Source organism: Medicago sativa, chromosome 3 (assembly GCF_051527215.1).
Source record: "Medicago sativa cultivar Bolivia chromosome 3, Bolivia_mono, whole genome shotgun sequence".
Lineage (NCBI taxonomy): Eukaryota > Viridiplantae > Streptophyta > Magnoliopsida > Fabales > Fabaceae > Medicago > Medicago sativa.
The window spans coordinates 59146901-59174419 of NC_140751.1; the positions used below are offsets into that span (position 1 = coordinate 59146901).

At 34.4% G+C, this 27519-nt stretch overlaps 3 protein-coding genes across 3 annotated transcripts; 1 reads left to right on the forward strand and 2 right to left on the reverse strand.

Annotated features, from left to right (window-relative positions):
- Positions 1 to 2438: 2438 nt before the first annotated feature.
- On the forward strand, positions 2439 to 3141 carry LOC146938671 (uncharacterized). Its single transcript, XM_085749668.1, has 2 exons — positions 2439 to 2799; positions 2957 to 3141. The coding sequence occupies exons 1-2, from the start codon at positions 2439 to 2441 to the stop codon at positions 3139 to 3141; spliced, it is 546 nt and encodes a 181-aa protein (XP_085605794.1).
- Positions 3142 to 5463: 2322 nt separating this feature from the next.
- Positions 5464 to 8544, reverse strand: LOC146938672 (PKS-NRPS hybrid synthetase cheA-like). The gene has a single exon (XM_085752581.1). It carries the CDS (start codon positions 8542 to 8544, stop codon positions 5617 to 5619), a length of 2928 nt encoding a protein of 975 aa, XP_085608707.1. The 3' UTR covers positions 5464 to 5616.
- An 8-nt stretch (positions 8545 to 8552) lies between these two features.
- LOC146938673 (putative purine permease 10) lies at positions 8553 to 11496 on the reverse strand. Its single transcript, XM_085752582.1, has 2 exons — positions 11404 to 11496; positions 8553 to 9959 (listed from the first exon to the last, which is right to left on the reverse strand). Exons 1-2 carry the CDS (start codon positions 11438 to 11440, stop codon positions 8815 to 8817), a joined length of 1182 nt encoding a protein of 393 aa, XP_085608708.1. The 5' UTR covers positions 11441 to 11496; the 3' UTR covers positions 8553 to 8814.
- Positions 11497 to 27519: the final 16023 nt, after the last annotated feature.

Consider the following 27519-nt stretch of genomic DNA (forward strand, 5'->3'; position numbering starts at 1 on the left):
TATGCCTCTCTCTTGGATGATGTTTTGCCATGGCAATGGGGCAGGGTAGAGACGGGTTTTACCTTCCTCGTCCCCATACCCTACTCCCATATGCTTACCTATTACCCTGCCCAAACCCAACGGGGATGAAAAATCGAATCACATCCCCGTCCCCGATGGGTTTGGGTATACTCGTCTCATACCCATCCCCCGTAGTGGATGTTTTTTTTCCAATAAAAATTAAAGTATTTTTCAGCCCGAGCGTAATGTTGTAATTCATTATCCAGAAAGAGATGATGACGAACGATGACTGTGGTGATGGTGAAGAGGGAGGCCCTGGTTATGGTGATGGAGAAGAGAGAGGCCGAGAGTGTGAGATATGTAAGGAGAAAAGAGGGAACTATAGTGTCATCTGAATGACTGAGGCTCTGATTGTGTGAGCGAAATGATTTAGCGTTTCGGCTTCTATTTATATAAAAAGGGTAATAGATTGATTTTTATACGTTCGGGATGAGTTTGTGTATGGGTTCGGGGTGGGTACCTATATCCCTGTTACCCGTCCCGTACCCGTGTTTTAAAATCAGGGAAAACTCATACCCAGTCAAAACGGAGAAAACCCATCAAAATGGATTTGATTTGGGAGGGTACTCACGGGTATGAATTTTGTTGTCATGCCTAGAGACAGGAGGGAGGGTGTCAGAGTTGTATGATTTGTTTGTGTGGGTTATTGTATATAGAGTGTTATGTATATAGAGCTTATTGAAAATTAATCAACAAACTAACCATCAACAAACTCTAATTACTTAGCTGAATTATTACTCTTAACAATTATCTTCTTTTATTTTCTATCTTTCTGTTCACAGTTTTCAATTTGAGAATTGCTTAAATGTTACCAAGAATTGTGCAACAAAACCAGTATTCTTTCTACTTTGTAAAAATTAATATTGTTTTCATTGTTTGCCAATCACAATATGACCATTGAGAACATTTTCTCATTGAGAAACGAAAACATTTGATTATATCAATTAGATTATAATGTTGTAATATTTTATTATTTAATTATATTTCGATATTATTATGTGGGCAAATATCGTAATAATAATTATATTAGCTATCATTCTTTATAAATGTATTTTGGCTAACCAATCGGCCTTTGTTTCAGGGAGGTCAATTCTTGATAACGCTATGATAGCAATTGAAGTTGTTCACCACATGAAAGTGAGTAGGCGTGTCAAAGATAAATATGTTGCTCTTAAGCTTGACATTATCAAAGCTTATGACCACATTATTGGCTTTATTCGAAGGATGTTATGGTGAAAATGGGGTTTGCTGACCAATGGGTCCACTGGATTTTGATGTGTGTGGAGACGGTGGACTATTTTGTTATTGTTAATAATAATATGGTGGGACCAATTATACCTGGTCGGGGGTTGCGTCAAGACAATCCCTTGTCTCCTTATCTTTTCATTTTGTGTGCATAAGGTTTATCAGCGCTTATTAGACAAACTGAACGACAATGAGACTTACACGACATAAGAATTTATATTGATGCACCTGTCATTTCTCACATTTTATTTGCCGATGATTGTTTTCTCTTTTTCAGGGCCAAAGAGCAAGAAGCACAAGTGATGAAAAATAATTTAGAGACTTATGAGGTTGCATCTGGCCAGGCCATCAGCTTGCCAAAGTCTGAAGTTTATTATAGCACTCACGTGGAAGCTCCTCCAAAAGATTCCATCACTAACACTTTAGGTGTCCGGGCTGTTATGGGAACGGGGAAGTATCTTGCTTCCCTTCTATGGTGGGGCGTAGCAAAGAAGCAACTTTTGGTTTTATAAAGGATCGAATTTGGCACAAAATCAACAGTTTGAGTAGCACATGTTTATCTAAAGCAGGAAGAGAGGTAATGATAAAATCGGTACTCCAATCCATACCTTCATATATTATGAGTATATATCTTCTCCCAGACAAATTGATTGATGGGATTGAAAAAATGATAAATGCTTTTTGGTGGGGACATGGTGGTTCTTTGAGAAAAGGTATGCATTGGTTGTCTTGGGAGATTGATTGTTCATAAAACTCATGGTGGCATGGGATTTAAGAACCTTGCTTCTTTTAACGCGGCGATGCTTGGAAAACAGGTGTGGAAATTTCAAATAGATGTTGATAGTCTTGTAACTAGATTATTATTATTATTATTATTATTATTATTATTATTATTATTATTATTATTATTTTGAAGAAGTTAAATTAATCCACCTAAATTGGCATCAGAGAGAATCGAACTTGGGACTTTAAGGAAGAGCATACTCCCAGGTCTCAAGCCAATATAACCAGGCCAACTCAAATGGGTTGTAACTAGATTATTTAAAGCTCGTTATTTTCCCAACAATATTTTTTTAAGGTTAAGGTTGAGAAGAAACCTCAGTTATGTGTGGAGAAGTATCTGTAATGCTAAAATGGTTGTGAAAAGAGGTGCAAGATGGCACATAGGTACAGGAGAAAATATACCTCTGTTTGGTGCACCATTGCCTAAAGATGGACTGTCTTTTGCATATTACAATCCCATATTCGCGCCATTATCCCATGCTAAAGTCAAGGACATTATTGATCAGCATCACAAGATATGGAATACTCCTTTAATCTATAATATGTTTGATCATAATACGACACAATTGATTCTAAATACACCGCTACAACCTTTGGTTACTGAAAATAAATTAATTTGGAAAGCAGAAACGAATGGTATGCATTCGGTGCGCAGTGCCTATAGAACTCGTGTTACTGAAATTGCAGATAATTCTCACCTACATGCACCAGGCCAGTGGCAACTTATTTGGAGATTAAAAGTCCCCTCCAAAGATTAATAATCTTGTTTGGCGGGTTTGTCGGGGTTGTTTTCCTACCAGAGCTCGCCTAAGTAGCAGAGGTATGCATTGTCCTATTAACTGTCCCCTTTGTGATAACAATTATGAAGATAGTATCCATGTTCTTTTAGAATGTCCTACTAATGTGCATATATGGTGTGAGGTTAACCTTTGGGACAAGATTGATCGTGCTCTTCGACAAGATTGTAACATGGATGCGGTGGTGTTTACTATGCTATCTACACTTAACCCATCTCAAAGTGCTCTTTTTGCTACAATTTTGTGGAGCCTTTAGAAGAGAAGGAATTTAAATTTATGGCAACAAAAGGTTGAGACAAATGCCCAAGTTTTGACTAGGGCGACGAATCTCCTAAGGGACTTGAAGTCCGTGCAGCTCATGAGAAAAGTAGGTGACACAATTCTAGCCACACCTCATCAGGAGCAAAGCAAGCAAGAAATGATTATATGGGAAAAACCAGCGAGAGGTAGGTATAAATGTAATATCGATGCGTCCTTCTCCTCCTCTCTCAACCGAGTTGGTATTGGTATATGTATTAGAGATAATGCAGGTGACTTTGTGCTTATGAGAACTGATTGGTTTTCCCCTCTATGCGATGTTACGATAGGATAAGCAGTTGGGTTGCCCATCACGCTGCAATGGGTATCAGACCTCCGATTTGATAATGTTTATTTTGTACTAGATTCACCACAGCTCGTAGATTCTTTTCATACATGGGTAGATGATAATAGCGGACTTGATTATATTATTAATGCTGCAGACAGTTATTTTAGGATAGTTTTCAAAACTCTCATGTCGAGTTTAATAGAAGGCAAGATAATGGGGTCGCTCACAAATTAGCGATGGTAGCCCCATCTGATCCTAGCCCAAACATTTATGATGATGTATCGTCATGTATTTGGCACCTTTTGAGTAATGAAATGAATTGACTTCCTTCCTTCAAAAAAATTATATTAGTTATTTATCAATTGTGAGTCTTAGTTGATTAGTGATCAAATTAAGTTATGAAGCTATTAGATTTCTAATTGGATGATTAATTAAATATTTAATTAGTTGATATGAACCGCAATATAAGTGGATGCCTGGATGAACCATTAGCGGAATAATGGGAACTTTAATGGTCATCCAATATAAAAGAGGTTATGATCCTCAATACACCGGACACGACAAACTCTCTCTTCTCCTCATCTAAAGAGAACATGAGGCATAAAGGTACCGATTGAGGAAGAACCAATATAGCCGTCGCAAGCATTGTTGTGTATTTCAGATCACCACATCTTCTCTCTGTTTATCGTTGATGTTGAGATGACTGTCATCAAAGCTTCATCCATGTATTTCTTTTACCCAATTAATAATATTCTTGATAAATCAAACAAGTCGTAGACTCAATCATAATCATGTTCAATGTTTTGTTTGCTTTCACTATTGATTCATAATTATTGAACATATTTAATGAAATCTGTTTTTATTTAGACCTAATTTCCAACATATAATTGGCAGATAGAGTTAGATTTAACTAAGAATATCATATATATTCTGACATACATCCATTTCAGATTTCACTCATCTTTCATCCTTGAAAAAGGATCATTTCCCTTGAGATTTTAACACAAGGGTGTCCAATGCACATCTCCACCTTTCATTAATTGTTAAAAAATGGAACTGCATATCATTTGGTAAGAGAAAGGAATGGATGAGATTGCATTGAAGGAAATTGTAACAGAAGAGAATATCCTCCCTTCATCCCTTACCTTCTCCATCAACTCATCTCCTTCCCAATCTACTATATTCCTAATTTTTTGTTCCTCCTTAGAGCAAATGGATCACACAGGTAGTCGTTTATTTCTATACAACATTATCGTAAATGCATAGGTGAACACTTTGATACCCTGAAGTTTGGTTGAGTATATATTCATCATTCAATAATTCAATGAAATATCATATCATATTTTTATTTAATTTATTTCAAGTTAAATCTAAATTTTAAATAAATTTTCATACAGTGTACAATACATTGATACCCAACAAAAAACTTTAAAGTACTTAAAAATTTACATAGTAAAAACAACTATTTTCTTTTCTATATTTTGATGTCACATTTAGCAGTTATCATGTTAAAATAATCAAAATAATGAAGAAGATAACTGCTAAAAAAAGCCCAAAACATAATTTTTGCTAAACTATACTTCTAAGAAAATTGCTTTTTTGACATAGAATACTTCCAATTGACACATGGAAATGACCTTAATGCCCTGGCGGTAGTTAACTACCGCTGGTAAATACGCCGGTTGTTAACAACCGCTGGCTTCTAGCGGCAGTTAACTACCGCTAACACCAGTTACAGAACCAGTGCAGTCTGTAACTGGTTTTTCCCAGGAAATGTGTCCTGTTTTACCTGTAATTTCAAATGGCAATTCCGGAGGAAATCAAACCGAAACAACAACATCCAGCAATCATAAACATTTACATTTAATAGTTTATCAATTATTCGGTTACATTACACCAAACCGATAATGCGTTAACGTTTAACAATTGTTTGAAATTCATCAAATTTTCCACATTATGCAAAACATTACATGTAATGTACATTAATTACTAATAAATGCGAAACTCAAATATATTGATATACATATAAATAGTTGAAGGTTAGTTACATTATATCACCCAAAAAATTGGTCATTACATTATATATCCAAAAAAATACGTCGGCGCGTATCAACCAAAAAACAGATTAACACCGACCAAAAAGTGTCACATTTCATCTAATAAAAGCAAATCATCTAAATGTTCCAGAACATCTTCAAATTCGGTGTGTGCTTTAACCGGAGTGTCATCAAACATAATTGGATTGTCTTCATTTGTTGGCTCTTTTGGTGGAACCGGTCTCTCTTTGACCTCAATGTCCATGAGTGTTTGGAAACGATCGTGTTGATCCAAGAATTCATCCTCCCTTGTTGCCGCCTCTTCGCTCCTGTGATTTCTCCACTCCGGGGATGTTGGAGGTAGTGGGCAACCATCTTTTAATGAAAGAAGGACAAAATGATTTGGGATTAGACCAAGGCAAATCATGTTGCTTTTCGGGTTAACCGGAGGTCGTCCTCTAAGTGGGAAAAAAGTTTCGGAGATGTAGTATTTCCATGTAGTCATCTCTAACACCGGCCTATTGTAACATGATGCAACGATGTGTCCCATATCCGACAATGTCAACCATTTGTCGGGAGGTGCAAAGCTACTAGGATTTTTGGGAGGATACAATCCATCTAAGATGTACTTGTAACGGACCTCGCTCGCATATACCTCAATGTATTTGCTCCTATGCTCTTTCAACTCTTGAATAAGTGCTCTCCGCACCATAACATGACTTTCTTGCGTCAAACCCACGGCTTCCGCTATAGCCCTAAACCCACAATTCTCGTCACCAATAACATCCACAACTCTCTCAATGTATGGTCTCATGAATTTTGGCATGTAATACATAGGATTGGATGAATCATAACTTATTGAAACCAAACTAGGCTTAGGAACCGGAACCGGAGAAATGCCAATGCGAGCACCTTTTCTTTTAGTTTGTGAAGATTTTTTCCGTGGTGAAGATTGACTTTCCGGATGTTGAGAATCAATAGTCTCCCACAAAGATGGGATCCTACGTGTAGTTTTGATTTTTTTGGGAGCTCCTTTGGTTGCCACCTTTCTTGGAGGTGGTGACGACAATGTGGTCTCCGTAAAGGGTAACAACCGCAAAGCCTCTTTGATTTCTAGTTTCATTTGGAACGGAACTCTTTGGAGACGTTTTTGGATACCACGCCACTCCTCCGCGACCGAAAACAAATCTTCATCACTTTGTTCTTTACCCATGTACAACTTATGCCAATGCGGGTGTATCTCATCCAATCGAATGGGCATGTTGTGACGGATTTTCATATCAATGAAGCATGCACAAGGTAGGCCATACGACGTCCTTTGAACACAACCACAAGTTTTCTTCTCAATGCACAAGGTTCTCCTAGCACGCTCTTCTTCCACAAAAATAAAATTCATGGCTTGTCTAGACACATTACCACCCAACCCAGAGTACAAAGTGACATTTTTGTATCGATGTTCCAAGACCGTAACGCTCTTACCAAACGATGATTGTATCTCCCCAAATTGGTTTGCCAACATCTCATCTATTTTATGCCAACAAGTACCCAAATCACCCTTGGAGGTGGACAAATATTCCTTCACCACACCATGAGCTCCTTCAACTCTATTCGTGGTCCTACACCCAAGATGTAACACAAGGTCTGTCCATGCCCTCACTAGTTTGTCCTTATAAGGGTTCAATATGGTTTCTTGAACATAGTTAAGAAACTTTGGATGATCCTTACAAGCATCTTGGAATTCCACTAGATTAGCCGCATATAACTCTTGAGTAGGAGATTCAACCAATTTTTCCCATGCATCAAATATGGTATCAACCAACTTACTATGATTCTCCTCGTCGACAATCTTCTTTTGGCCATCCACCACAACAACGTTTTGTTTAACTTTGCAATCGATGATGATTCTTGATCTAACATTTTTGCCAACATGGAAATAACAAAGTATTGCACTACTACCGGGGAGAACATTGTTTACGGCGTTCATCATACCCGTGTCCCTGTCGGTCACTACCATCTTAGGCATATCACTATTTGGTCCAAGAAGTTTAAGCAACATTTGCAAAGCCCAAGTAAAGTTATGCTCCTTCTCGGACGTCATAAATGCAAAACCAACCGAATATGTCAAATAGGTTGAGGTGACTCCAACTATTTCAAACAATGGCATCCTATACAAGTTGGTTTTGTACGTGGAATCCATTGTCAAAACAGTAGGAAAAGTGTTAAACAACTTTACCGAAGTTAGATGAGTCCAAAATATGTCTTGAACGGTTTGACTTTCCTTTTTTTCTCTTACGTAATAAACATATCCATTCTCTTCCAACTTTGTGATTAGATATTGCATCTCCGTCAAGTCACCCCTTTTTGCCTTTTTGAATTTATGACGTTCATTGTAGACTTGCTTGATATTTGTCATGGTCTCTTTCCTTTTATTCCTCAAGTTTGTCAAAATATTTTTTGGTTTCACCGAAGAATCGGTCAAGTCATGTACAATCTTCTTGTCGTCCTCCGTTAATCTTCTGGCAAGAAGGTGCCCTGCTACATACGACACCATCTCATGGTTGTGAACGCCATTAAGAATAGCCAATTTCCAAGCATTGTCTTCACTAAGGACATATCCACACACCTTGAACAAACACCCACATTTTCTTGATCCCATTCCTTCATGCTTCACTTTTGTCTTCGGTACTTTGTGGTCGCCGCTCCGTTCACAAACCAACTCCAACATAGCATTTCTTCCTTCACAAGATATTCTAATGACAACCGTAAATCCAGCCCTATTTGCTTGTCGACGGACCCAACCGAGCAATTCGTTTTTATCTTTCCATGTGTCTTGGGTTGAAAAGAAATGAGCCGTGTCCACATAGGAATTGACGCTTGAAGCCTCAATTTTAACGGAGACTTCGACCTTAGCGGGAGCTTCAACCTTAATGGAATCGACAACTCTAGGTTTTCGATCACCTGCATTCTCAACATTATCTATAAATAAACAACATACAATTACTAAACTAATTAATAAACATCTATCTATAATTAACATAAACAAAAGAAAAAAAACACTCTATCATATATTCACATAAACATTTATCTAATATTAATAAACATCTATCTAATATTAACATAAACATCTATCTAATAATCCTTCACATTATCATATATTAAGTTCTCAACCCCATACCCTAACCAAACATATATGGTTCACAACAATATAAACCGAATCAATGATATCAACCAACCTAATCTTCTTACATATTGAATTGGTTCTACTTGAATCGGACATCATGTTAACCCAGATCGACAATCACCCTCTTCAGTCACCCTCTTCTAAAGTTGAAGAATGTTTGCTAATGTCAGGAGTGTTTCTTGTTTCGGTTATAATGTCATTCTCATCCAAATATTGTTGATACAAATATGATATGAAGCCCCAAACAGCTAGTACCATAGAAATGGCCTTAATCCCATGCATTTTGTCTTGAAAGAAAACCACAGCTAATATAGGAACAATAGGCAAACCTAAAACACTTATAGCATTAGAGAATAGCGAAGAAACCTCAAAAATTAGTCCAACACAACCAATACTAAAGACTTGCCATGTTATGGCTATGAAAGTGAGATCAAGGACATAAGAAGCTTTCCCCAACTCATAATCTTCCATTTCTTTCTTTATACCATTCCACTCTCCACTTGCAAAAAGTCCTACTAGAGTAATACAAGTAGCTACCAATTGTGTATATATTATCATGTCCATCACACTTTTAAAATTTTGCCTTTTCACAACCTTCTTGAAAGCTAGTTGTGTAAGGGAAAGGATCAATCCATACCCTGCAGATGCAACTAAAGTGCATATGAATCCAATCCAATACATTTTCTTGGAAACATTTGTGGAATTTGAGGACTCACTTTGGAACACAAGGAGGGAGGAAGAAATTGTTAGAAGGACTAAAGAGTTGATTATGAAAGGTGTGAACTTGAGTGAATTGAGGAAGTAGGAAAATAATGCATTGAAACCTAATTGGGATGAGCAAATAAGTGTAAAAGTAGAGACAGGGAGATACATTAGCCCTAATGAATATAAGTAGCAAATTAATGCATTAAATAGGCCAAGTGAGACATAGACAAAAGCTAGCATGTATGTAGATGATTGATTTGGATCAACAATGATATTATTATTTGTGGTATGTTTTTTGGATGATAAGATGAAAAAATAATATGGTAGTAGAATTGGGAAACCAGCTAGTTGAACAACGGTTGCCATCCATTTACTCTTTCCTCCTTTTTCATAGTATAATCTTCCTAAAAGTGTTGCAGCGGATTGGCCTGCTAAGACAAGTGCTGCATAAATTGCTACCTTGATATAGTATATTCTTTTCTTATTGGTCATAATTGATCCATTCGTTATTTGGTTTGGAAAGCTATTTTGCTCCAATGAGAATGTTTCTTTGGCTTCATGGACTTCTACAAAAATAGCACAAATTGATCAATACATCAATTTATATCATATATCATTAATATTGGACAAAATTGGTATATTTACATGTATTTTTAATTTGTATCCAACTTTGCTCGGCCTTTGCATTTTTTTTTTCAATTACTTTAAAACATAAATAAATTTGACAACAGACCACTTTTACATAAAAAAAAAAAAAAACATAACCCACCAATATTTATCGTAGTATAAATTAAAATAGTGTATTTGCAAGCTAAACAGGTCGTGTGTATATATATACATACATGTAGACACACGTGAGGGTGTTAATTTACTCTCATCTAAATACATAAATGAGTATTTTAACAAGTCTACTTCCACTTGTTTTTGACGAAAAAACCATTTTCTATTATTTTGAAGTAAAATATTAACTAAAAGTTAATTTTGCAAATTTTATGTTAAACATTTACATATCTATATATGGGGCTGCTTACTTACTGACAACTAAAAATAAAGGTGGCCTAAACATGATTAACGACAACCTCAACATGATGAACGATATTAGAATTAAGGATCAATATATGTTTACCCCTTGTAATATTAGCGGTTTCTGGGTTATCCACGGTAAAAAAAATAAAATAATTGTTTAGATTGCAACCCAGTAATTTGTAGATTCCTTGGTTTTGGACCTTCATGAATTTTGATTGTACAAAATCGATGAAATGGCAGTGTGCAAACCAAAATTTACTCAAATTACAGGGACAAAAATACCTTAAATTTTGAAATTTCATGGCATGAAATTACAAAATCAAAGAATCTTCAAATTACAGGGTTGAAATCTAAACAATTTTTTTTACAGAGAGGTAATCCAGTAATTGCAAATATACAGGGGGTAAACATATATTAACTCTAGAATTAATACGACCATCGCTAATAGTACAAGAAAAAATTACAGAGTTGAACATCAAATTTACATAATTAACCTTTAGTTAATATTAGTTCAAAATAATAGAAAATAGTTTATATATACCTTTCTACCACTCATTCACCGACTATATACCTTACTAAAATAATTAAGAAGAAACTTTTGTGTTCCATGATTGTGTTTCTTACTAGTTGTTTTCTGTGGATTCTATTGGGATCTTGTCTATATCCAGTTCATCGTATATTTTTTCCGTTTTTGAAAGTTTTTTTTTTTTTTGACAAGTTCCGTTTTTGAAAGATATTATTAGATGTTTGAATTTATGAGACATGCAATTTGATAACATATATAAATTATATTTGTGTTTTTCAAACTTGTCTATATCCAGTTCATCGTATATTTTTTCCGTTTTTGAAAGTTTTTTTTTTTGACAAGTTCCGTTTTTGAAAGATATTATTAGTTGTTTGAATTTATGAGACATGCAATTTGATAACATATATAAATTATATTTGTGTTTTTCAAAATAGAAGATGAAAGTTTGAGTTACATACCCATTTTTTGAAGTTGAAGATCTTGAGCTTCTCCCATATTTAGAAAGTGAATGAAATAACTTGAGAGGAGAATGAAAGAAAATAGTGAGAGTTAAGACGGGAGAAGTGTTTGGTTGTGTTATTTAATAAAAATCCAAATTATGATGGGAGAATTGATGTACAACGAAAAAGTGGTCCACAAGAGTCTCATTCTTGGTACACCAATTATTATTATTATTATTATTTTGAGAGCTGCTACACCAATTATTATTCACTGGTACAATAAAATTATATACTTTTCTCTTTAGTTGATGGATAAATTTTTTACTATGTCATTTGATAACAACCGTAAAAATAAAAATAGAGTTAAAATAAAATTAAACTCATTATGTTACAAAAATAGAACCTCGATGTTACAAAAGCACCGGTGAAAATCAAACTTTCTTTTTATAGTAAAAATTGTACTTCACTATACATGCGCCATGATCACAAAATATATATAATTCAAAAATTAAGAGGCAAATCAAGTAATTTAGCTCAAATTACTAATGGGTTTTGGTCCAGGACGAATCCTTTTAAAGAATCCAAATTTGAATCATATTTGAAAGAATATTTAGTTAGATTTTACTTACCACTCAATTAAAATCCAAATTATCAAAACGTCTTTGTCTGAATTTACTGAATTAAATTAGAATTAAATTATCAAAACGTCTTTTCCTGAATTTACTAAATTAAATTAAAATCTAAACAAAAAAGAATAACTATAAAATTAAGAATTAAGTTGGAATTTACAGAATTCAGATGCCAAGTCAAATTGCAACTTTTATTGCTGGTGGGTGAGTGGGGACATGGAGGAGAGACAAGGTTGATGGAATGGTGTGAGAAAATATAGTGTTAAGAGACTACAATAATATTATGTTCCTCACTTGATTTAATGGCCCAAAAAAACTTTCTTATGGTAGGAAATGATTCCCCTTTCCCATGTTAAATGCCACCTGGTAAGTGTATCCAAATAAGACTTTTATCATATCCATCAACACATGTATTCTAAATGATGCAAGATCTAGCGCCTACCATTTCTTCAAGATAAGTTCTGGATGGATTTTTTTGAAACACATATAGGCATGACAATGGGGCGGGGTGGAGACGGGATTTACATTCCCCATCCCCATACCGGATTCTCACATACTTACCCGTCACCCTACTCATATCCAATGGGGATGAGAAATTGAACCCCATCCCCGTCCCTGACGGGTTCGGGTATCCCCGCGCCCATCCCTGTCCCCGTATTGAATAATTTTTTTTAATAAAAAATAGAAGTTCTTTTGCAACCCCTAGAGAAATATTGTAATGCATTATCCAACAATATGTTCACTTTAACATTTGTTAGACCGATTGATTTAGTTGCTCCTTTAAATATCTATGGTAGTTTTTATACAACACGACAATTATCAAACAAAATAACATGTCATATCAACATTAAATAGTTTTCTTCATTCGGGACGAATTTGGGTAGGGTTCGGGGTGGGTACCTATATACCCGTTACCCGTCCCATACCCTTGTTTTGAAATCAAGGAAAACCCAAACCCATACCTAAAATCAGTCAAAACGGGAAAAACCCGTCAAATTGGGTTTGGTTGGGGTGGGTAACCACGAGTATGAGTTTTGTTGCCAGACACATAGCATCACTCATAGGTTAATTATGAAACCGATACTATTACTAGTAAAGATTTCTTAAAGATATACATTTCTTAAATATATGAAACTGATACCGATGAGACATTGAAAACGACTGATGTTAAGAGGTTACGTTTATCAATCAAACACCAATGTTGTGTCTTTCATCTTTTGCCTTCTGTCTCGTACGTGCCTCATCATTTATAGTGATCCAGAAATTTTAATCAAAGGTAACAACATTTTTTTTGGGAGTTAATGGGAGCAACAGCAAAACAAGAGTTAACGGCTGTAATTTATTTATTTGTTTAAGAAATGAAAATGGGATACATAATAAAAAGTGGACTTTGTCAAAAAAAAAAAAAAAGTGGACTATCTTCCGGGCACAAAGTGTAATTTATTAACTGTGCTTTTTATGAAATTTTGATTTTGATTAAAAATATAAATATAGATGTTTTTGAATTTCAAATTATAACAAACCCAACTAAATATGTTTATTTAGTTCAATTATAATAACAATATAATAAATATAATATAAATTCTTATATTTTTTAACGACATCGACAATAAACAATATTATAGTAATATTTATTTAAAGATACAATTAGGATAATGAAAACACCAACCCAAAATAATCTCTTCTTTAAATTTTGTTTAAAGATATAATTAGGATAATGAAAAAACCAACCCAAAATACTCTCTTGATTTTTTTTTAAGCAAAAGAAAATAATATAAGATAAAAAGAACAAGATACAGAGAGTGGGGGCACATTAAACCTGACCGAGGATTAACCCAAACGGGAATACATCGTGTAATAACAAAAGCGGATCCACCCTAATCTATTATAACACAAAATCAATAATCACAGGCGCAACCTAGCGAACCCGCATACGGGCGCGAAACCAAGTTACAAAAAAATATGAAGAGTGAAAATGTGCAAGCAACAAAGAGGATTTAAACATGGTGAATGGAGTGACCGTCAACACGGTAACAAATCCAAGTGCCAGCTCCCTGAACAAAGCAGCAAGCGGTTAGCTCATTCGAGCATCAAAACGAGCGTGTAGGCAGACATGAACCACCAAACACAACAAGTTAGTAACCTGACCCTTTCAGGTTGAAGTAACCTGACCCTTTCGAGTATAAAGAACCTGACCCTTTCTGGTTTTTAAGACACACAGTAACATCCCCTTTCGGGTTTTTGAATCTCATCCCCTTTCTTATTGGAACAATCTCATGGCGATCAATTGACACAGTTGGGACATCTTCCTGCATCATGAATGAGTTTTGTATCTTATTTAAGTTTCTTAAGTGTCACATTTTTTTATGACAACAGTTTAGAATCCATGGTATCACCTTGGATGGGTTAAAATCCGGATGCATCACATGATCCATCATTTGCAGTGTAAGGGTAATAGCTTTCTGTTCTTATGCCATCTTTTTGCTTTATGTACTCAAAATCATATTCCATTAGCCCACCATTGCATCCTTGATTTTCTTGATTGTCATAATCTACAAGGGTAATAGATTTGACACTTACTTGACATCAATCATAAAAGATTTCCTCTCCTTTTTAAGCAGCATAGTTTTCTGATTCATTTCTAGCAAAGAGAAATCCAGTGGATTTTGGTGTTCAAGGTTTCATTGATAAGAGAGTAAAAGAACATTATTAAATAAAATAATTCAGTGTGTTTCACTATTTGATTAATTGTTAATTTTGTTTGATCAAAATTGGTAAAAAGATTCATCTTACTAGTTTATACTACCTGAAAGGATGCTACACTCACAAAGGAGTCGTGAAAACGTTGATAAATCGATGCCTAAGTCAGGTTATGAAAACTTTGAGACTACTCTACAAAGATAAATCTATAGACTTCGATTTTAGTCTTGTTATTGCCGGAAAGTCTTGTATCATTGCTGACAAGAGCGGTTCTAGAAATACATTAGCTTATCTTCTACCAATCATTCAACGTCTCAGACAACAAGCTCCTACTCTTCTTATACTCACACCCACAGCAGAGTTAGCATCTCATGCTCAATTCTATTTATTTAAGGTTTAGAGACTCACTAACTCACTGCTATTATTATAACTGTTGTTTGTTGTTACTTGCTTTGCAGGTCTTCCATAATTGTCGATAAATGTCTAAATCTGGGGTTCCATTCAAATCTATGCTTGTCGATACTTTAAAGCAGGGCGTGGATGTCTTAATAGCTACACCTGAACCAGGTCTTCCATATTATACAGAACAAAATTAACAGGAAAAAGGAATCAAGATAAATAATGCTTTTAAATTATTACGTATTAACATATGTGATAATGTAACTATGTACCTCAATCCCATTCATGACAGGCATTTCCTTGTCCATGAAAATAATATCAAATCTTTGACCACTGCAATGAATATCTACAGCTTCCTTGCCATTTTTTACAGCTTCACTTTTCACACCAGCTCTTTTCAATAGACCTCGATGAATCATTCGAACAAGCTTATCATCATCTACAGTAGGTGCTGTTAATTCGTGCCTGAATTTTGAGGTTCCATTAGCTCTTTCTGAATTCTGTATTATAATCCCAATGACGCAGTGGATCACACTCTCAATGCTCAAAAATTGTAATTCAAATTTTGTAGTTTCATTTACTTAAAACTCAAAACGTAATGTCCCAGCAAGGTGATAAACACCGACCATCATCAAATGTTGGTGTCTAAGTTCCGTCGATCCCTTTAAGGTGTTGGATCCAGCCTCTTCATCAAAAGGAAGTTGCTTAACCCTGAAAAACGACTGATCAAAAGATACATCCTGATAGGTTTGTGCCATCTGCAGATATGTTACGATAAACTAAGGGTCTATAAAGCAATTCTCTATCAAAAGGGCGTAATATGTTTCCATTCTCTTGGGTGTGTGATTTTGAGTGAATATAATTTTTACCATTTATGGTTGTCATGTGTCTAATTGACAAGTTTGTATTGAATGTTTCTCTTACAATATTATCTACCAGATCATTTGAAACCAACTCATCAATTTGTTTTTTCAACTCAAAGTCACATTATTCGCGATTCGCATTGGCACGTGGTAAAAGTTCCCGAATGGCAACATGAGAAGAATTCAGTATGTATCGAGGTATGATGCTTCGGTACTTGTTTTTATTGCTAGTACTACCTAATCAAGTCTATTAGGCTATCGAAATTTTTTATCAGAAATAACACTTAAAATTTATCAGAAATAACAAAATATTTATTAAAGTGAATCATCTAAGCATGAATCTTTTCAAGTGCTCCACATTATCCCCACCCTGAGGCTTAAAACATATTATTTAATTAATTAAATTAATTACTAGTGCAAAAAAGAAGAAAGATTATTGTAGTAGGAGTACCAAACTAGTGCGCACTTACCGATTTTTATTTTATTTTCACTTAATTTTCTACTTCTTTTTTATCTGTGTTATTTTGCAAAAAACATTCTCTTTGCAAAATTTATGTGCTGCACCATAGGTTTTCCTTTCTCTTTTATTTCCTACTCAATCTTTTCTTTATGAACGTCAAAGAAAAACGTCTTCTTCCTTTTCTTCGATCTTCACCGAATTGTCTCGGTTCATCGATTCATTGGTCTCCATGAGTTAGAGGGGAATTTTTACAAACCAATTTGTAGTTTGCAACATGTCAAGCGAATTATATGACTATGGTTAATCTCCTCTGTTCCTAGCACACAATTTTCTTTTTCTACAACTTCCTTCTCTTCAACTCTTTTTCCCTTTAGAAACTAACGCATTTCTAATTCATTTTCTTCCTCTTCATCCACTTATCATTATCTTTATCTACAAATAAAACATAATAATATCAACTATATATCATTATCTTTTTTCTAAATGAATGATAGTATCCATGTTCCATCATATTAGAAAAACATAAGAGAATTCAAACATAGAATAATATGATAAGCCCTGTTGAGTAACCAAGAACATTGAAGAAAAGAGAAAACTAGAGAAGAAAATCAGAGTGAAATGAGAACTTTTTCATTGAATAAGAGTTTGTTACAATGATCTCTTATATAGGTTGTTATTGTAGGCACATACTATGCTACTGTGTATCAACCCTATTACATTGTACCCTATCATCCCTATAAACTAGGAAGTTAGTTATTTCTGGTAACCAACTCTGAACTAGTGCCAGCTCATGTAACTTGCAGTGCAAGTAACTAAGGTGTAGTGTTAGCCTGTGGCACAAGTAATTGAGAGGCATTGTGTTCCTGCTGCTCATCATTCAATAATGATTCTTCTATCCTTTTTGTACTGTGTTTCAACATCCTCCCACAAGCTTGACCATGATAAATATTTATCATTCCAAGCTTGGATATAAATTGGTTGAACTTTGGAGGTGCTAAAGGCTTTGTTAGAAAATCTGCCAATTGCTCATGTGTTGATATAGGAAGAAGTCTGAGGATTCCCTTTTGAATCTTTTCTCTAACAAGGTGACAGTCTATTTCCAAATGCTTTGTCCTTTCATGGAAAACTGGATTGGATGCAATGTGAATTGCACTTTGACTGTCACAATACATGACTGGTTGCTTGCTGCTGTTGACTTTCAAGTCCTTTAAAAGATAGAGCAGCCACTGAAGCTCACATGTAGCAGTGGAAAGAGCTCTGTACTCAGCTTCAGAGGAAGATCTGGAAATGGTTACTTGCTTTTTAGCTCTCCAAGAGATGAGTGAAGAACCTAAAAAGAAGCAGAATCCAGTTGTTGATCTTCTGGAATCCACACACCCTGCCCAGTCTGCATCAACATAGCCCAGTAGTTGCTTCTCTGAACTTCTAGGGAAGAAAAGACCAAGACCAGGATTGTTCTTAAGGTATCTTAATACTCTACAAGAAGCTTTGTAATGTGTGATTGTTGGGGAATTCAGAAACTGGCTCAGCTGCTGTGTAGCTAAAGAGATGTCAGGTCTAGTAGTGTTCAGGTATAACAGTCTGCCAATGAGCCTCCTGTAGCAAGACACATCTTCAAAAGGTGCACATGTGTCTTGATGCAACTTGATGGAAGTATCTAAAGGTGTTGATGCAGGCTTGGAACCTAAAAGACCAGAAGAATCAAGTAAATCCAAGCAATATTTCCTTTGAGAGACTGAAATGCCTGCTTTAGAGTGAGCAACTTCCAATCCTAAGAAATATTTGAGGATCCCCAAATCCTTAATCTTGAATTTAGCATCTAGAATGGACTTGATTCTTTGAAATTCAATCAGAGAAGTACCAGCCAATATGATGTCATCAACATAAACTAAAATTGCTGTAAAATTAGTGTTATGTTGAAGAGTGAATAAGGAGTAATCAGATGTGGACTGAGAGTAACCTTCATGAAGCAACAAAGCAGTCAATTTTTCATACCATTTTCTGCTTGCTTGTTTCAAACCATAAAGACTTTTCTGCAGTTTGCAGACTTTGCCAGGCAAGCTAGAAACCCCTTCTGGTATACTCATGAATACATCCTCTTGCAAATCACCATGAAGAAATGCATTGTTAACATCTAATTGGTGTAAATGCCAGTTTTGAATAGAGGCAATAGCAAGAAGGGTTCTAACTGTAGTGAGCTTAGCAACAGGAGAAAAAGTATCAAAAAAATCCAGTCCCTCAATTTGATTGTAACCCTTAGCTACCAATCTGGCTTTGTACCTTTCAATAGAGCCAGCTGCCTTATGTTTCACTCTATATACCCATTTACTGCCAATTGGCTTCACATTGGGTGGTAAATCCACAATGGACCAGGTACCATTAGCAGTCAATGCCTTTAATTCATCATTCATAGCCTTTAACCAATGTTCAGACTGACATGCCTCCTTATAGGTTTTAGGCTCAGTACTTTGAGTAATAGAAATGGAAAAGACTCTATGTGATGAAGAAAGATGATCAAAAGAGTGAAAATCAGTAATGGGATAAGAAATACCTGAGTTGACTGATTTTGATGATGAAATGGAAGAGTTATTGCAGATGTAATCTTTCAAATAGCTGGGGGCAGACTTGACTCTGGTAGACTTATGTATAACAGGTGATGAAGGAAGAGGAGGGTTAGTGATGGAAGTGGAAGATGGTGGTTCATTGGTGGAATTTGAATTTGAATTGAAAGGGTCTGACACAGTTTCAGAAGGAGGAGTTTCAATAACAGGAGCAATATCATAATCTTGTGCTAGATGTGTATGATATTCCCATGAGACATTTGAAGGATTATTTTTATAAGGAAAAATACTTTCATGGTGAGTGACATTTCTAGAAACAAAAATTTCTTTGGAGTGAGTGTCAAGAAGAATGACTCCTTTCATACCACTTTTATAACCAAGAAAAATACACTTTCTTGCTCTAGAAGCAAGTTTGACTCTGTTTGCCTGAAGAGTTGATGCATAAGCTAAAGAGCCAAAAACTTTCAATTGATGCAAATCAACATTTTGATTGTGTAATAGAAAATAAGGTGTTTGATTGTTTAAAATGGGGCTAGGCACCCTATTCATAATGATGACTGCATGAACTGCAGCATATGACCAAAAAGATTTAGGTAAGTGGGATTGAAAAAGAAGTGCTCTAGTGATGTTTAAAATGTGTTGATGTTTTCTTTCCACCCTTGCATTTTGTTGGGGTGTTTCAACACAGCTAGTTTGATGCAAAATACCTTTAGAGGCATAAAACTGAGGCATATTAAATTCAGGGCCATTATCACTTCTAACAATTTTAACATGACAGTCATGTTGATTTTCAATTAAGGTGATGAAATCTATGACATGTTGTCTAGTTTCACCTTTAGATTTCATTAAGGTTATCCAAGTGAATCTACTAAAATCATCAACAACAGTTAGAAAATAGGAATGATTATGAACAGAAGAAATTGAAATAGGACCCCAAATGTCAAAATGCATCAATTCAAAAGGCTTTTCAGCTTTATTACAACTTTCAGGAAATGGTAATTTCCTGTGTTTAGCAAAGTGACACACATCACAAGTTGCTTTAGAATCTACATAGACAAAAGGAAACTGAGACTGTAAGGACTTCATTCTAGAAAAAGAAAGGTGACCTAGTCTAAAATGCCAAAGGGCACTATCTGGTAAAGGAGCAAAGTTGGGAACAATCTTGCTTGCTGAACAAGTCAGCTTATTTGAAAGATTCAAGTAGTATAACTCCTCCCTTTTATCACCAGAACCAATCATCTTCTTGGTTTTCTTGTCCTGAATAAAACACTGGAAACCATTAAAACTCACAATACAATTTAAGAAATTTGTTAATTTGGACACAGAAATGAGATTAAAGTGAAATTCAGGGACATAGAGAACATCATGAATGATAAAATCATCAGAAAATTTAATGGTTCCAGATTGATTTGCCATAGTTAAATGACCATTAGGTAGTTTTATGTTAGTAGGAATGATTTCATTGTAAGAATGAAACCATTTTAGATTTCCACAAATGTGATCACTAGCTCCTGAATCAATGATCCAAGAACTTAGAGTAAAATTGTGACAAGTTAAAGAAGAACAGAAACTAGTACCTTGCCTGTCAGTTGGTGAATGACCAAGAGACATGGAAGAAGAAACCTGATTAGAAGCATGTGCAGTTTTTGAACCTTGGTTAAGAGATGAATTCTGAAGTAAAGATATTAACTTCTCATATTGCTCATGTGTAATAGCTGGAGCAGTAGTTTTGCTATCACCACATGATGAAGACTTCTCATCATTAGTAACATCCTCCTTTGCAATATGATTAGCAGATGAAGAACCAAAAGTCTTTTGAAGGTGAGGTGGAACTCCATGTTTCTGCCAACAAGTTTCCACAGTGTGATTCTTTCTACCACAGAAAGTACACACACGTACACCATGTTTAGAATTGGTTCCTTGAGATTGTGATTTTCCAGAAGAGTCTCCCTTGTACTTTCTGGAATCAGCATAGTTAATCAAAACTGAATCTTCACTAGGTGAAGCAAAATTTCCTTGTCTTTCATGTTGCAAAACCATGGAAAAGATTTTGTTCATGGAAGGTAATGGATCCATTAACAAAATTTGAGACTTAACCATAGCAAAGTTCTCATTCAAACCAGTGAGAAATCTAATTGCATAAAGCAGATTATGATTTTGTCTAGCATTTCGCATGAATTCACAAGAACAACGTACTCTGCACACACAATTTGGTACATGCATATATATCTCAAGCTCCTCCCACAAAATCTTCAACTCAGAGTAAAAAGCAGTTACAGACTTGGATTCTTGTTGCAAAGCATAGATTTCTTGCATAAGTTCAGAAATTCTTACCAAATCTCCTTGAGAGAATCGTTCTTTCAGATCGTTCCAAACATCACATGCATTTTCCATGAAAATTATGGATTGTGCAATTGAAGGAGATACAGAATTTACAATCCAGGAATGCACTAAGTTGTTGCAACGATTCCAAGGTCGAAACAGAGGATCAAAATCATCAGTGATAGGTTCAATTGTACCGTCAACGAATTCAAACTTCATTTTGCCTCCTAACGCTCTTCGCATTGATCGAGCCCAGGAATGATAGTTTGAACCGTCCAAAACCGGAGAAACAGTGACAGATGAAGGTCCATCACTAGGATGAACGAAGAAAGGACTAGATTGATCAGTGAGAACATCGTTGTTACGAGGCGCCATTGATGGAGCTTGAGAAAACTTGCGGAAGACGAATCAAAAGGCTTTGATACCATGTTGAGTAACCAAGAACATTGAAGAAAAGAGAAAACTAGAGAAGAAAATCAGAGTGAAATGAGAACTTTTTCATTGAATAAGAGTTTGTTACAATGATCTCTTATATAGGTTGTTATTGTAGGCACATACTATGCTACTGTGTATCAACCCTATTACATTGTACCCTATCATCCCTATAAACTAGGAAGTTAGTTATTTCTGGTAACCAACTCTGAACTAGTGCCAGCTCATGTAACTTGCAGTGCAAGTAACTAAGGTGTAGTGTTAGTCTGTGGCACAAGTAATTGAGAGGCATTGTGTTCCTGCTGCTCATCATTCAATAATGATTCTTCTATCCTTTTTGTACTGTGTTTCAACAAGCCCAAAATTAGAGATGACGTCGTGTGAAAACAAACAATAAGCAAATATGATTAATCTTATCAAATCACCATGAAGTTGGAAAAAGACAATTATTTGGACTATGTTTTTAGTAAGCCGTTTTTATGTCAAGTATAAGGGTAACTTAGTCTGCATGATTCCAAGTTTGATTATCAAATTCGGAAAATGGTCTATGCTACCCTCCGCAGTCTGTTGGCACTGAACTAACTTGAAACAGAAAATTGAGCTTCAACTAGACTGAAATTTGTGGTGACATTAAACACAAAACGATTTACTCATAAGGTTTGAGGCAAATGAATCCTTAGACTGCACATGATGAAGAAGATGAGTTTGATGTTCTGGAATTAAGATCCAACATATTGATAAGGTTTGAGGCAAATGAATCCTTAGATTTGCAGCCAATCTGTAACACCAATACCTAATTTATGTAGAATTATTCAATGTGCATTAAACTTAGTACTAGATACATTAAAATTACAACATTAAAAAAATTCTCTAAACAAATCTTAGCATATGTCTTATACAACTGAAAGAGTACCACCGACGTGTACATACATAGGTCACACTGAATATAAAAGTACCACTGATGTGTACATAATCATAGCATAAATTAAAAGATTTATTTATGTGAGAATTTATAAGCATAAATGTCCATATAATACATTAAAGTTAACTAGGTAGTTTGTAACATACTACAAAACCACATCAAACATTGATCAAAGCTAAATTTTATGTGAATCGTTCAAACTCCTTGCCATTCCGATAAAGGTCTCCGCATTCTGCTCTCCATAAAGTCCTTACAATCTGAACATTTGGTTTAGTGGTGAACGATAAACGTTAAATCTGAATGTCACACGTTCAAGTTTAGCATGAGTTTGTAAGTGCTTTTTGCAGCACCATGATATATCAGCAAGTTGTTCCATATCCAACTATTGCTATACCATGATCTAGCTCTTTGCATCAATCGAATGTAAATACTCCATGTAATAAGTGTATGCAAAATTAAGATACTAATTAGCTTTAACATTGAATGCTAATTAATAACATAATTTTTCTCACTCTAACATTCTCTCACTCTAACATCATGTACTCACGTCTTTTCCGGAGGATGCGCGAGAGAGATGACAAATATTTCCCTCCTTCTCCCTCCATCTTCTTGTACTACATGTTTAACATTATGTTTCTAATATTTTATTTTAATAAGTGTTTTGTTAATGTAAAAGTATTACGATTCCTTGATCAAATAATAAAATGTGCTAAATTTTGGTCAATTTAATTAATGTTATTTTAATTTTGGTCATTTTAATAATTTATATCATTATCGTAAAAAATCTGAGTAAATACAATTTGGATTGTATAATTCTCAAACGTCAGTTACACTTCATATATTATAAAGTCAAACGAGATAAAATTGTCAATTAAAAAACACGTAAGAAATATGTAAGATGGGAAAGAAAATTTAAAAAATTGTTATTCAAACGAAAATATTCAAAGCTCGAATTAGTTAAGTAATTATTAATACAAATATATTCAAGGAACAAATACTCAAGAAGTCAAGATAGTTAAGTAATTATTAATACAAAAATACTCAAGAAGTCAAGATAGCCAGTGCTAAGAGGGATTTGTTTACAAAATATGCTAATCATGTGCGGCTGCACAAGTACACCTTACCTTTTACATCTGAGCACGTGTATATTCATAGCCTTCAAAGGACGCAAAACCCACAAAGCCATTTGATGGAGCTACATTCAATCTGAAGCAAAAGTGGGCTACCCTATATGTTGCACCTTTGACATGGCACCAGATAGTGTTCCTGCTAACACTCAAGGAACACCAAGATCCCCCTTGGATACCTTTTACCATGATTTTAGTTGCCATCAGAAACATGGTTCATCTCAATAATAAGTTTCAAATCATTCACCATTATGCACAATTTGTGGTATGTAAAGTAGCTCAAATTAATGCATATGTCTTAAATTGATGGCAAGTTTGCATAATAATGCATCTCATCTGCATCCTCAACTGAGATGTAGATGTTATGCGTTTTGATGAATAACATACTTTGGTTATTTACTATTGGTTCAACCATGAATAGTGAATGCCTGATTCGTCCACTTAAGTTATCTATGATTGTATTGATTTTCCATTTGAAACATCTTTACTGTCTCTTTGCAAGCCATGGGTGGTAATTGAAAAACATTTTGTTTTTTAAGAATACACCACAGGAAGGAAAGAATAGAACAAGCAACAATTTGAAGAATAGAACTCAAGAATTTAAGATAGCAAGTGCTAAGAGGGATTTGTTTATAGAATTTTCTGATCATCAAGTGCGGTTGCACAAGATGCTTGCATTTTTGGTGGGAAGTATATCTAAAATCTGAAAGTTTGTTAGATATGTGAGTTTGTAGGATCTCATGATTTTAGCATGATGTTTTTTGAAATTGAAACAATTGTCATTTTCTTGATTAATTATGATGTAAATCTTACCCTATTCCATTTTATGTTTTTATTTATATAAATAGATTGTGAAAGATTCAATGGTGTAATACATATTAAATGTACTAGCTAGGATTATAATGTGTATCACGTAAAACCTGAGAAAAAAATGTGAAAAAAATTGTGAAAATATTGAGTTGCAAATGACAATTTTAAGTTTTAAGTTTTATAATGTCCATTAGTCCATTACACATAAAAGTTTTAAGCGTATTTAAGATCTCAGATTGGCATACACTCACAATTTCATGATCTAAAATGGTGATTTCCAATATTTACTTTTGTATATCATTTTGTTCATTTAGTTGTAAATGACAATGATGAATGTTGCGTGCTAAAATCTGATAAAACAATCAAAAACATGCTGCATACTAAGACAATAAGAAACGTTACATGCATGAGAATTTCAAGCAGTAACTTAAATTAAAAGATTTATTTATGTGAGCATATATAAGCATAAATGTCCATATAATACATTGACATCAAATCTAAGATTCAAATATTACAAGTTCATAAGTTAATAATGTAGTTTGTAACATACTACAAAACCACATCAAACATTGATAAAAGCTAAATTATATGTGAATCGTTCAAAGTCCTCGCCATTCCGAAAATGGTCTCCGCATTCTGCTCTCCATAAATTCCTTACAATCTGAACAATTGGTTTAGTGGTGAACGATAAACGTTAAATCTGAATGTCATACGTTCAAGTTTAGCATTAGATTCTAAGTGCTTTTTTGCAGCACCATGATTTATCAGCAAGTTGTTCCATTTCCAACTATTGCTATACCATGATCTTGCTCTTTGCAGCAATCGAATGTAAATACTCCATGTAATAGGTGTTTGCAGAATTAAGATACTAATTAGCTTTAACATTGAATACTAATAACAAAAAATTTCTTGGATACTGTGACAATTTTGCAAACTAAATATTTTTGAATTTTTGGTGATGGAACTAGGCAACATATTTGGTGGTAGCTAATTATTTAAGGCCAGATTCTCTCACGCTAACATTGAATGCTAATTTTGCTAGTCACGTTAACATTCTCTCACTCTAACATCATGTACTCACGTATTCTCCGGAGGATGCGCGAGAGAGATGACAAATATTTCCTTCCTACTCCCTCCATCTTCTTGTACTACATGTTTAGCAATATGTTTCTAATATTTTATTTTAAAAAGTGTTTTGTTAATGTAAAAGTATTATGATTCCTTGATCAAATAATAAAATGTGCTAAATTTTGTTCAATTTAATGTATGTTATTTTAATTTTGGTCATTTTGATAATTTATGTCATTATAGTAAAAAATCTGAGTATATACAATTTGTATTGAATAATTCTATAACGTCACTTACACTTCATATATTATAAAGTCAAAAGAGATAAAATGGTCAATTAAAAAGCACGTAGGAAATATGTAAGATGGGAAAGGAAATTTAAAAAAATTGTTATTCAAACGAAAATATTCAAAGCCCAAATTAATTAAGTAATTACTAATACAAAAATATTCAAAGCACAAATTTGTTAAGTAATTATATTAGTTGGAATTAAGTCAAACTCCTACAGTTTTAACAAATATACTCAAAGCGCAAATTAGTTAAGTAAAACTATGATGCACCTATATATATTCTCTCTTTTCACAAATAGGGTGATACAAACTCCAACCCTTACCACAGCCGCCCCTGCTCCTTTTCCCCTTCTGAGCAAAAATTCTTCAATTTCTATGTGATCAATCTTTGCTCTTCAATTTCCATGATCCACACATACTTAAGTGTGACTTTCGTCGAGTTTTGATTAAAGCTACATCATAACATCCTCAACTGGCAGGTAGTATTGTTCTTAAATATTTATGTATCACAGTTTCTGTTATGTATTTCGATGAATAGTGTTCTTTGGTTATTTCCTATTGGTTCAACCATGAATAGTGAATGCCTGATTCGTCCACTTAAGTTATCTATGATTGTATTGATTTTCCATTTGAAATCTCTTTACTGTCTCTTTGCAAGCCATGGGTGGTAATCGAAAAATGGTTTGTTTTTTAAGAATACACCACAGGAAGGAAAGAATAGAACAAGCAACAATTTGAAGATTGTACATTCAGGAACTCAAGAATTTAAGATAGCCAGTGCTAAGAGGATTTTTTTACAGAATTTTCTGATCATCAAGTGCGGCTGCACAAGATGCTTGCATTTTTGGAGGGAAGTATATCTGAAATCTGAAAGCTTGTTAGATATGTGAGTTTGTAGGATCTCATGATTTTAGCATGGAGCTCTTTTGAAATTGAAACAATTGTAATTTTCTTGATTAATTATGATGTAAATCTTACCCTATTCCGTTTTATGTTTTTATTTATATGAATAGATTGTGAAAGATTCAATGGTGTAATACATATTAAATGTACTAGCTAGGATTATAATGTGAATCACGTAAAACCTGTGAAAAAAATGTGAAAAAAAAATTGTAAAAATATTGAGTTGCAAATGACAATTTTAAGTTTTAAGTTTTATAATGTCCATTAGTCCATTACACATAAAAGTTTTAAGTATATTTAAGATCTCAGATTGGCATACACTCACAATTTCAAGATCTAAAATGGTGATTTCCTCTATTTACTTTTGTATATCATTTTGTTCTTTTAGTTGTAAATGACAATGATGAATGTTGCGTGCTAAAATCTGATAAAACAATCATAAACATGCGGCATTCTAAGAGAATAAGAAACGTTACATGCATGAGAATTTCAAGCAGTAACTTTGTAACAGCCCGATTTTCAAAACAAGATTGCATTTTTTTTTCTTTTAAAAATAACTCAATGCCATGCACTAAAGGATTCAGGATCGTCTTTAATTTAAAATCAGAGTAAGTAAAACATTTTGAAAGCATTACCAACAATACAATC

Excerpts from the sequence above, each read along its gene's own strand:
- LOC146938671 (XM_085749668.1), top strand. The coding sequence starts at position 2,439 with ATGGTTGTGAAAAGAGGTGCAAGATGGCACATAGGTACAGGAGAAAAT. Across the intron at positions 2,800-2,956 it reads TTCTCACCTACATGCACCAG|ATAGTATCCATGTTCTTTTA; the intron begins GCCAGTGGCAAC and ends ACAATTATGAAG.
- LOC146938672 (XM_085752581.1), bottom strand. The coding sequence starts at position 8,544 with ATGTTAATTATAGATAGATGTTTATTAATTAGTTTAGTAATTGTATGT.
- LOC146938673 (XM_085752582.1), bottom strand. The coding sequence starts at position 11,440 with ATGGGAGAAGCTCAAGATCTTCAACTTCAAAAAATGG. Across the intron at positions 9,960-11,403 it reads TCTTCAACTTCAAAAAATGG|AAGTCCATGAAGCCAAAGAA; the intron begins GTATGTAACTCA and ends CTATTTTTGTAG.